This window comes from Ixodes scapularis, unplaced genomic scaffold, assembly GCF_016920785.2.
Source record: "Ixodes scapularis isolate PalLabHiFi unplaced genomic scaffold, ASM1692078v2 PGA_scaffold6__148_contigs__length_123643588, whole genome shotgun sequence".
NCBI lineage: Eukaryota > Metazoa > Arthropoda > Arachnida > Ixodida > Ixodidae > Ixodes > Ixodes scapularis.
Window position 1 is genome coordinate 6,677,112 of NW_024609881.1, and position 12,144 is coordinate 6,689,255.

The 12,144-nt window shown below is 47.5% G+C and overlaps 1 protein-coding gene across 1 annotated transcript in view; it reads right to left on the reverse strand.

The window, feature by feature from the left end:
* The window catches only part of LOC8041029 (fatty acid synthase-like), a 198,433-nt gene that overhangs the window by 54,288 nt on the left and 132,001 nt on the right, over positions 1 to 12,144 (reverse strand). The window contains 3 exon segments of the mRNA XM_040220578.3: positions 5,634 to 5,987; positions 8,466 to 8,821; positions 8,978 to 9,097. Of these exon segments, the coding sequence (XP_040076512.1) occupies positions 5,634 to 5,987; positions 8,466 to 8,821; positions 8,978 to 9,097 (830 nt within the window).

Sequence of the window (12,144 nt, forward strand, 5' to 3'; positions counted from 1 at the left end):
TATTCTTGTCAAATTGAAGGTACGAATTTTCTCGGTGTCCACCTCAGCCATAAATAATATTCCCAGCATGTTGATTTTTTTCAGTAATGTCTGCCCTCTGAGAGTATCTTGAACAGCTCAGAAGATAAACCTCTCAGTAGAAAGTAAACGCTGATGCCGTAAATATTTGAAAACCAATAAAACAAGCCGCTCCACTGCGGTACGTTCCAAGCAATGTGTTTTCTTCCCCGCACGGCACGTCGTAGCCAGTTTTTTGTTGTTGTAGTATTTTTTTTTCTGTTTGTGCTGTTAACATGCGGCTGCCATTGTCGTCTTGAATTAATCTTTGTAGAGGGAGTGTTCACTGAACTGGAAGCGATGCTTCACGGGCAAATAAATCACTTTTTGATCAACTTGAATGCAGTCAGAGCCGTGACTTGCGGCAGGTGTTAAGTATACGGAACTATGCCGTGGTAAGTTCGAAAACTTCTTGCGCTCCTTCCGGCGCGCCACTTTTAGGGCAGTTTCTTCAGGAGTCTTAGTATGTTTAAACAATAAAATAAAGGTTAACTTTTTGTCAATTTTACCTATCATCCTCCCTTAATGCTAAAATTCCAAACTCTAAATATACGTAATTTCCGTTATATTTTCATAGGGTGCAGTCCTTTCCTCAGAGCGCATAAGCTCTCGGGGTAGGGACAACAGGCAGACGACAGTCATTTTGGCGGCTGTACGATAGGAGCTACGGCTCAGCCCAGCGTTCCAACATAACTATCCGCAGATCGTTCGATTGCACCGTAATTCCTCAAGCGGTCCTAAACTCTTTAATGTGAAGCGGAATGTCAACATGCGACACCCCGCCGGGACAGATCGTGATAGATGGGGATAGATCCGGTGCAGATCCTGAAGTGTATCCGGAACAATTGGCTCAACCAACAAGATGACAAAGTTTGTTTCCACTACCCAGAGTTTGAGGTTGAGCCGACACGGCAGCGGCGCATGCAGTGTGCATCTCTTAAAACAATCAGAGATGGTCACAACTTGGAATGCGAGCAAGTGAGCAAGTGTGTTTGGCTACACTCTGTCAAGGAAGGCTCTGACGAATTGAGGAGCTTGCTCTATAGATCTTCCACGAGTCCTTGCCCGATGCCCTTCGCGCCCTTAAATCGAACACAAGTCTTTGATACTGTGAGGAAACGGCGAGCTTCATCGAAATCATATTGAAATGGTGGAAGATTACGAATGTCAAGACACCATGCAAAGGAATGGCTAAAAGGGATGAGTTTCAAAAACCCCTCCTTCCTTCGATGGATGATCCCAATGTGGATTTTCTGTGCAACCTTCTTGACTGGCTTAAGGAGTGGAAGAGTAGGGATTTTACCGGAGTCAAGCTAACCCCGGAGACCCATGCCGCTCTCCACCAGACGACTTATGCACCCTTGGAGGTAGCCAGGTATTGCTTCGAAGAACTGCAGCTCTCCTTCGTTCTCTTGGGGAAGACCCAGACGGACAGCTTGAAAGACCGCTTTGGAAAGTACAGACGGCTGGTTGGATCTCAATATCATGTGTCTATAAGGCAAGATTATGAAGCTGAGCATAAACAGCGGCTGCTAATCACTCTGCCAAAGATCGCCACAGTGTCTAGATGTGTCGGCGAAAGAGATGAGCAACGGGAAGATATCTTCAAACGCACGGTTGCCTCACGCCCCATTTGCGACATCGAAGTAACTGAGGGAGTGCTGTCACAGATAAACGACACCATCCCGGTCTCTGTCTACGTGGCAAGATATGCTATGTGTGCAACTTTGAAAGAGCTTAATTGTGAGAAATGGAGGGCTGCATTGACAATACACAAGAGAATCATGGTTTCAGTCATGCAGCAGCACTACGACCTTGTAAGATAACTTGACAGGGGAGGACTCATCCATCCGACAATGTTTGTTGTAAATGCCGTGGCAAACAACTATGTTGTTGTTGTCCAACTGTCGAAGCAGCCAGTTTTTGGAGATGCCGAACCAGCGGCAGGTGGCAACAGAGCTCACTGTTGAACTTCTAGCCAATAACGAATGCTCGGACTTTGACGCCTGTAAGAATGTACACACGGGCGAGCAGGTGCTTAAGCATATGTTATGGTGCAGCAAGAACATTCTGGTGAAGAATCTGTGCCGCAGGCTAAATGACGAATTATTTGATGCTGACGCAAAGGCAAAGAAAAAGAAAGCGGAAACTCTTAGAGCCAAATCAACAACCACTGGACATGCGCAAGCTCGCCACAAGTCTTTCGAATCAACTGCCACTCAGCGATAACTTTTCCGGCTTTTATACCTGTGAAAGCCTCTATCACATAACAGGCACCTCGGTGTTTTATTTCATTAGTGATATCTTGCTGATGATCAATTTTGATATGAACATTATAATTGTTTATCCTGAGAGTCACGCAACCAAAAAACTGAAGCCATTTATTGCACACAGCGAAGAGAGAGTATTGGTGCGCATCTAAATTATATGTGGTGCAGGTTTATGACACATTATTCTGTGTTATGTGTGCTGTTCCTCGACTATTCTGGTGGTGGTACGACATTGAGGTCTACATGCAGTATGAGTGGTGCATGTCACAATGTCGGGAGAGCTACAAAACGGCATGCGAAATGCGCAGGCGCGGCTGTATGAAAACCAATGGACAGCCAAGAAGTTTTCTTCCTCAACTCTCTCAGCTGAGAATTGCTGTATCTACAATTTCTTTTTGTAGTGCTGAATGCAGTCATGTGCATAAAGATCATCCAACTACTAACATTTAAACTGAAAACCTACTTATACGATTGTGATGCTGTCCATATTCCTTTTGTTGAAGTTTGTAGGCTTGTCAGATGACACTGGAGTACTATTCCTTGTAACTGAAGAGATTTATTTTCAGTTTTCATAGAACACTGTGATTTGCATAAGAAACTGGATTGGGGCTTTGTCATTTCTGCCAAGCACGAATATATTGATGTAATGCGCGACTAATATATTGAAGCAGCCACAAGCAATACACATGCTGCACCAAACTAGTTACAACTAAGTTCTTATGATAACATTACTGGCTTGTTAGACATCTTCCCAATTTGTCGGAAGCATGTGATGAAGCACACAAGTTTCCGTCTATTAAAGCTTTTGTTGCAGTGTAAGGTAGCCATTTCCTTAAAAAGCCTCTGACACACCAAAAGAATTTTTTTTCATGCTATGCGTTGATATGGCATGTCAGGACATTACAAAAAAAATTGTTTCACTATAGAGTTGCGTAGTTTTTTTATAAAAAAATACAAATACGAGGCCCAATTTAAAGTTCCCGCCAGTGCACTGTGACGTAACAGTGTACCGCAAGGTGTCGCGGCTGTCAGAAGGGAGGCATCGTCCTACGTCACTAAAGGTGGGTTCGCAGGGAGTGACGTGAGTTTCACTCCTCGTGCTCTCCGCGACCGTGCCTAAGACTTTTTTTTTTCTGCTCTTTGTACGAGCGAATGTGGGAAACGAAGTTTCAGTTCCACTAGCTCTTTATCGCTGCACCGTTGGTTAGTTTGCGTGCTGTAAAACTTGAGGACGAAGAGGCGGTGGATCGACGTGATCGAGGTCTATGATGAAAGCGTTCCGAGTACAAGCCAGTGTACGAGTGCATGCCGTCAGTCCGATGATACAGAGCTATACTGGGCACAAAAAAAGCTATCAAGTTCTGAAAAAAAAATTTAGAACGCTCGCAGAAATTAGGATTGCTAGCGTACGACACGCCCAATTGCATTGCTGAAGGTTCGGACACCGAGGTCGTCGAATCATCGTATACTCTCCAGGCTGAAGATGCCTGCCGTCTCTCGGAAATGCACGCAGTGTGATCTTTTCTTCAGTTCCTGAAATACCGGGACAGTCCCTCACACAGCACCTTCTAGGCATTGCAGTTGATCACGTCAATTCACTGACTCCTCTTCTTCTACCTTTACAGCAACTTTAAGCGTTGAAAAGCGAATAAAAGAAACCTTGTCTGCTTGGATCGCTCGTGGAAGTGCGGAGAATAACAAAAATGTTTAAAAAATATTACACGCGCTCGCGGTAAGCTCGAGGAGGGATACAACTCACATGACTTCCGGCGATGCCTCCCTTCTGACCGCCCCAACACCGTGCTGTACACTGTTACGTCACAGTGTACTGGCGGGAGCTTTGAATTGGGCCTCGTATTTCTATTTTTTATACAAAAAAATCCACGCACCTCTATAGTGAGACAATTTTTTTGTAATGTCCTGACATGCCATTTCAACGCCTACTATGCAAAAAAAAAATTTTTTTTCCTGGCGTGTCGCTTGCTGGGTTATAAATGATAAGATATTAGTTACATTCCAGCTGACAAGTTACACGCAGTCTTCCTCAGATAATGTTCACTACTTTTGTAAACATTTTATTGCCAATCCTTTGGTGCTGTACGTTTTGCACTTACGCATGAAAAAAAAGGAAAAAGAAACAGTTCGTGATCAGAGGAATTAGACCACTCCTCTTCAGTTATAACTTCTCACGCTTTAATTTCACGCAGGGATGTGGTTATATCGCGATCACTGCATCTAGTCATTTCATAAAAATTAGTTTTTATAAAATCTATCTTCAAAGAATAATTATACCACTCAGAATATTGCTGCTTACAAATGAACTCGGCATACCTTGTGACAATGTTAAACACGTACAGCATTCTTCCATTTAACGTCGAAAAAATTCGACGCCCCAATACTTTTCCCGAGTAATAAAATCAGCTTCCAAGCTTAGATTGTGAGCGCAGTGGCAATATAGCTTCTTAAAAACGCTTGTGCGACTAAAAAGCTCGGGGTACACCTAAGCACTTCTTATGAGTTGTGAATGCGAAAGCATGCAAGCCGCTGGTCCGCTCCCTTTGTCGTCTGCTCGTCCGCTCCCTTTGTCGTCTGCTGCGTACTATCGCGCGCGCGCGCTTCGGGATCTTGGAGGCCATGGCGCAGCGGCCAATGGGAGCCCCGTCGACGCGCTCCAGCCAATGAAACCGAAGGCGAATCGCTCCTATAAGGATCGCGGCGGAAACTAGGAGCCGTTTTCGCGCTTCAAACTGATGACGTCAGCTCGCTTCATGAGAGACTTAATTCTTTCGCACTAAAAAAGCGCAGCTGCGACGGTGGATCCACGTGCGTTACCTTCGCTCCGGCGTTTCGACGCGCGCCCGCAATGGCCTTCCTTTGTGACGTCCCGAGGAGAGCGCTACAGCCTTGCCTTCTAGGAGATGTTGCTCGCTCCCCCTTATTCTCATGTCCGCGTGGGGGCGCGTCACTAGAAGGGAGGAAAACGTGCCATTGCTACCTTATTCCTCCATTTTTTTTTCTTATAGTGTATGTTCTGATGGAGGGAATAACGCTGGGGCAAAGATGGGATGCTCTTCATTTGTAGTTCGCAGGCGACACCCCCGAAGGTACTCGCCACTTGGAAAAAGTCCCTCGATCGAAGAACCAGTTCTCGTCTGCCACTGACACGCGAAAGTGACTATGCCCGACAAAATACAGCTTCGCGTCTGCCTTCAGTTTGCCAAAAAGCGAACCTGCTTTTTGAGCCACCAGATGGCACCACATTTTAAAAAGAGTGCGACGCTTTCGCCGCAGCCGGGCGCCACCCACCAGGGCAAGGTTGAAGATGCCGGCCACGGGACCGAGGGCGGCTGCCTCCCGCAGCAGCGCCCTGGCGCCCTCCTCGGTGGCCACGTCCGCCCGGCTCACGGCCAACTTGGCGCCGGCCAGCCGCCAGCGGTGCAGACAGAGGCGCTGGTAGCCCGTGCGGACGCCCGAGCGGGCCGTGAGCAGGAGCCTGCGGCAGCCCCGGGCCACCATCCAGTCGGCCAGCTCCAGGCCGAAGCCGCCCAGGCCCCCGGCCACCACGTAGCTCTTGTCCTCGAAGAAGTAGGTGCGCGCGTGGGCCTCCACCGAGAGGGGCGTGGCCGCCATCGTTTGCCGCTGGGGCTCTTCGGGCCGCACCTGGGAGAGGACGCGTTCGGTCGTTAGGCCTTTCGGCAAAATTCACGCTTCCCGTTTGTTTCGAGTACCGAAAATAATTCTTTTCAAGTACCGAAAATCGCGAGGTCGTTCCGGGGCACGAAGAAAGTAGAGCATTATTATTATTGTTGCTCAAAACGCGCGGCACCAACGAATGCTCAGTCGCCATTCGCATCCAAGGGTGGCTCATTTCATAACTTCACCGCCATTTCCTTTTGCCGCACGAGCCACGGGCAGCGTGCACTTGCAGATTTGACGCTAAAAGAGCTTTTGACACATCGAGGAGCTTTACCTGGTTGCAGTCAGCAGTGACTTCGACCGTCCGTGGAACGTGGCAAAAACAAGTCGGGCAACTCAGGAAACGGCGGCGCTCCAGTGCGGATCAAAACGCGACACAATCGCCATCTTCCGAATTCACTCTATAGGCTGGTTCACACACTCGAGTTGAGTTGCAGCCGAGCACACTGTGCACTATTGTGCAGTCTAAACGTCGCTTCACACACTACTTACTAACGAGTGCATTATAACCTTCCGTGTTCTCTTATGACGAGAATAGAGCCTAGAAGTAGAGAGGATCCATCTCAAGCCACGGGGAGCGTTTGCAATTTAATGGCGAAGATTGATCGCAAGTGCGCATGCGCCGTGGTTCCGCGTGGCAAGGAGACAAGCGGGTGGAAAGGCAGAGACGCTCGCAGACGGCCGACTCTTCATTCACCTCCTCGTAGCTCATATTGCAAATAGAAACCACGTAACCCCGATCAAGCAATTGGAAACTCTCTGTAATGTAGGCTCTCTAACGACGAGAGAGCGCAGTGGTGCCATCTATTGGCTAGCCGTGGTGCACACGCGATTGCCATATATGTATTTCACCTTTTTTTTTGCCACTTCATTCTTTCGCTATACGGAGCGCAAGTTGGTCTGCATCTTTTGCGGGGGTTGTTGTGACTTCAGAATGCCGAGGGCTGATTGGCTCTGATCGAAGGAGCGTGGGCAGACCTCGAGGCAGCTAGCATTCAGGTCTACCCACTATACTCCCATTCGGAGCAAATCAGAGCTCGGCGTTCTGACGTCACTGCAATGCCTGCAATAAAAGCAGACGAACTTGCTCTCCGCATTGGTTGAAAGAGCGTTTGCAATGTTATAAATAGAAGTGTTGCAAACGTTTGTCGAACCTCGATTTTGACGTCGAACCTCTAGGTTCGACTGGCTCGCCGAACCTTTACCTTTCACTAAAGTTCGAAGAAATTCGACTTATGGATAGCGTTGCTCGACTTCTAGACGAATATTTTCTAATTTCGGGAAACAAACTATTTATAAAGTAGTTTATTTAAAATTTTATAAAATGGTTACCATTATTTACACCATATAAAAGCGAAAATATACGCTTTTCATGCTTCCATTAGTTAGTAATGTGATCCAGTGGTGCCAATACACCCAACAAATATTGCACATTTCCTCCGCTGTTTTTTCTTTTTTTCAATTTCACGCATGTGCACAAAAGTCGAACTTCAGTCGAACATTTGTCGAACATCACGTTGAAAGTTAAAAAAGTCGACCTTGGTCGACCTTGAAGCTGGACAGGTTCTCGAGATCCCTAGTTCTAAGCAACCATTTCACGTACATAGTATATGTACATTTGACCTCGCAAATTTGGCAAAACCTTCACTATAATGAAACGCAGTTCAACGGTTACCTCATAGATGGCGCCAGCGTGTCATCTCGTAAGGTATCGCGAGAGGTCATAATCAGGATTCCGTGTTTTCAGATAAATCCGAAAAAACCCAAAAAACACTTGCCGGTGAATTTTCCGTCAATTAGGATTGATCAGAAAAACTCCGAATTACGAGGTCACAGCGGCAAAATAAACGGCAAAAAAGACGGAGTTTTGGAACTAAACTTCATAAAAGCACAATGCCAGTGTTCCCGAGAGGATTCCACTTCAGTTTCCCTTGAAATCTAGAATTACTGACAAAAGGTGTTTGTCTTTTAGCACTTCGAGGCTCCTTTGAAACAACGCGTGATGGTACCCGGACCTTATTTATTTTGTTCTTGAATTTTTATGTTTCTTATTTTACGCAGTAAAATAAACTCCAAATTTCAAAGAATGGGTAATCTAACAAAAATAAACTCCGATAAACCCCGAATCCCCAGCAAAAAATAACCTCTGAAAAACACCTTCCGAAATTCACGAGAAATAATCACCCAAAACACGGAATCCTAGTCATAATGCACTCGGTCGCAAGTAGTCCCAACTGTAAATGCTTGCGACCGAGTGCAAAAAGACACTTGCTGCGGACGCAACAGAATTCTCTGCAGAGAGGCCTCAAGTATGTTGCAAGTATTTCTGTTTTATACGTGTGCTTGCAACGTGTCCGAATACAGTCCTCGTGCTACAAATGGGACGAAAGCGCCACGGCAACACTAGCCGGAACTATCTGGCGAGCGGCGTGGGGCACCCACCTCGAGCACCACCTTGCCCATGTGCTTGCCGGAGGCCATGAAGCGGAAGGCGTCCTCGACGCGGTCCCGGACAAAGCGGACGGCGTCCAAGGGCCGCACCGCGCCCGAGGCGATGCCCTCGCGCACCAGCTGGATCACCCGGCGCTTGTCCACCGCCACCCGGGGGTCGTCCCCGAACAGGGCGCCCAGCAGGATGCCGTGGAAGCTGACGTTCTTGAGGAACACCGCCATGCCCAGGGCGTTGTTCTGGAACAGGTCGGACTTGCCGATCTCCAGGAAGCGGCCGCGGGTGGCCAGGCAGCGCACGCTTGCCTGCAGCTTCTCCTCGGCCAGCGAGTTCAGCACCAGGTCCACCCCTGGGTGTGCACGAGTGTGCTCTTGGCCAACTCCCGCGAGCTCCCGGATCTAGCCTTTTTTCTCGCACCGTCTGTTCGTCCGGTATAACGCGGGAAAAGGGAGGGCCGTCGAGGCCTGGGGTCTAGGTGCGGGGCAAACGCAAAACGCCGACTCACCCCTGCCCTCGGTCTCGCGTAGGATGTGCTCTTCGAAGGACAGGTCCCGAGAGCTTGCAAAGTTGCGGTCCTGCAGTTGTGGAAAGCGCCGCTTCAGGAACTCCCGCTTCTCCTGGGAACCTGCGGGCAACGTCGAGCGGGCAGCGTGAGCACTATGGATGCCAGAGATCGGCAGTTCTGTTAACACCGCGGGTTTTGTTTTCCTACCCCCTCTAGCACTTGGGCATTAAATGGCTCGTAGTACTATATTTCTCGGATTATAGTCCGTGCAATACCTTAACGAAATAATTGAGTGTGCAGGTGAGCTGGTGATAATTAGTCCTAATGTAACACCTAAGTCTGGTACGGGAAAAGAAAGAAACTTTTAAGTCGAACAAAAAGACAACAATAACCAAATTACATTAATTTTTTTTTTTTTACGAGGAGGGCACATTTGGTTTTAGAGAGCAGCTCTTAAGCGCCCGTTTATGCGGCGTTGACGTCGCCTTCGGCTTAAATGGGCGGTGCATTATGGGTAAATTACCCTGCTAAATTCAGCGGCCATTGTGAATAGCCATTGTGAAAAAAGGTTGTACAGTTCAGTTGAATGGGTCCTGATGTAATAATAATAATAATAAAGAGTTTATTTCCATCGAACATTGATGGTGGCGCACGGCGACTCCACCAGGACTATGCGTCTAAACAACCCTTTCGCTCTTTTCGTCCAGGCAAGAGAAGAACGTTACGATCACAGCTCTAGTAGCAACGATCTTTGTCTGTTCAAGTTGCCGTGCCCTCGGCCATTGTGCGATGTTATTCGGCATTGTAGGAGTGTATTTAGTGTGCTTCTAATGTTGAGCGGTGACGTCGAGTCTAATCCTGGACCCGACATGGCTCAGCTTATGGAGCAGCTGCAGATAATCGCCGGAGATGTTAAAGATATCAAAGAAGGGAAGGCTGTGACGGACTCACTAATTGCAGAAACGAACGGAAGACTGACCACAATCGAACAAAGAGTGGACAGCCTGACCAAGCTGACAGCAACTGTGACGGCTTTGCAGGATAAGATCTTGTGTCTGGAAAAGAACGTCGACTTTCTAATGGCTAAAATTGACGACTTAGAAAACCGGAGCAGACGTAATAATTTGATTGTGTAGGGAATTCACGAAACAGCGGATGAGAATAGCACCTTTCTTGAAAACCTTGTGAAGAAAGATGTGTTTGAAAGTATCCTGAAAGTTCAAACTGCTGGAATAGAAAGAATACATCGACTGGACAGGAAAAATCCAAACAAGACCAGGCCAATCATTCCTAAAGTACTCGATACTAGGGACAAAACTAAAATTTTGAGCAGTTGCCGGCTATTGAAGGGTTCGGCTTATAGCATTTCGGAAGATTTTTCCCCACGAGTGCAACAAATTCGAAAAAAGCTATGGGAAAGTGCCAAAGACCTACGAAAAAATGGCTATAAAGTTATCTTTCAACAAAATAAAAGTAAATGGCAAAGCTTTCCGCTGGGATGACATTGCGAACGAAAGAGGGCCACTAACTTATACCAGGCGAGACGATACTAATTGACTACGGGCCAGTACCCCCCCAGTTTTAGAGCGGTTTCCGTCAACTGCTTCTGAAAATAATCCTTGTATTGTAACTAATAATCCCCACACTGCAACTAATAAACCGCTTCGATTGATTAACTTAAACGCTAGAAGCATTGTGAATAAAACGGTGGAATTCGAAGATATAATTCTCAGTTATGACCCCGATGTAATAATAGTTACAGAGACTTGGCTCACGGATGGTAGATCTGAAATTGAGATTGTTCTTATAAAATTGTTCGTAAGGACCGTTCCTCCCGGGGAGGGGGGTTGGAATCGGTAGCAAAAATAGCATTGATTTTTTTCAGCTAAATCCGAAGTTCACAGCTGAGGCTCTATGATTGAAACTTTTTTTCTGTAACTCATTTCTTCTTGTTGGAACTGTTTACAGGCCACCAAGTGCTGGCATAGCTGTGATGTATGAACTTCAAGACTTCTTACAGGAGCAATCTAAGAGTTTCATGAATACAATTATGGGGGGTGACTTCAACCTTCCAAACCTCGATTGGCCTTCGATGACCACAGTGGCCTCTCGTAAACATTCCGATGCTTTAATTCGCATATAATCTAACACAAATAGTGTCAAGTCCCACTCGCATCACAGATTCTACTAGTTCGATTCTTGATCGTGTTTTTGTTTCTCAGAATTTGTATGTTGCCGATGATCACTTTCTGGTCACAGGGGGATTATTCGACCACCATATGGTTGTTTTGATTGTCCGGGACTGGTCCCCAAACGTTGTCCTGATAAGAAATCGAAGTTTAAGAACTATAAGAGAGCACAAAACGAAAGTATAATAGATTACCTCGAGCTATCGTTCGACAGATTTGCTGATACGGCTTGTGGGGATTCCTCTGGTCTCCCTTCCCCGATGGCTGTGATAACGGCCGCGGGTCGGAACGCTCGGCCTTCTTCGCCGTGAGCTCCGTCCTGTTCGTGAGGCAGAGGGCCGCCTGGCTTGGGGGGCTCTCCTCTCACTCTCTCCCGGGGGGACCTCTTTCCGTCCCCCCGCTCGGATGCGGATCACTGCTGACCGGCGAGGAGGTTTCGCCTCCTGTTTTCCCGCTTTCGGGAAAGGGACTCGTCCGGGTGACCGCGAAAGAGATAGGACGTGCGTCGGCGACTTCTCCGATGCTTCCCCGGTCTTGGCTCTCCGGAACCCCGCGTCTGGCCAGGTAAGGACCTTTTCTTACCTTGCCGGCGCGGGGGGCATTTTGGATGGGGACATAGTAGTTCATTTTAAGAGTGTTCCAATAAATGCTCTTGGACTCTGTCCTTACTCTGGTACGTGTGTCTTCTCTTCCGCTATATTCGAAAGAGTGAGACAAGGTAGACGATCATTGGCACCGACGGAGGTAATTAATCGAACCGACCCGCGGTAATGTAGCCCTAAACGTTCGTCTACATTGCCGCGGAGATGTGGGGACCGCGGGCTACTAGGTTTGACGTCTCCTTTGAGATATCGCCGCTGTTGAGACAACCCTTTGGTTACTCTATCGGTACCTGTGTTAGTTGGTAGCTAGCAAAATCCCACATAAAATGGCGCCCAACGTGGGGCCACGGCTTCCTTTATCGTGGTCGTGGCTCCT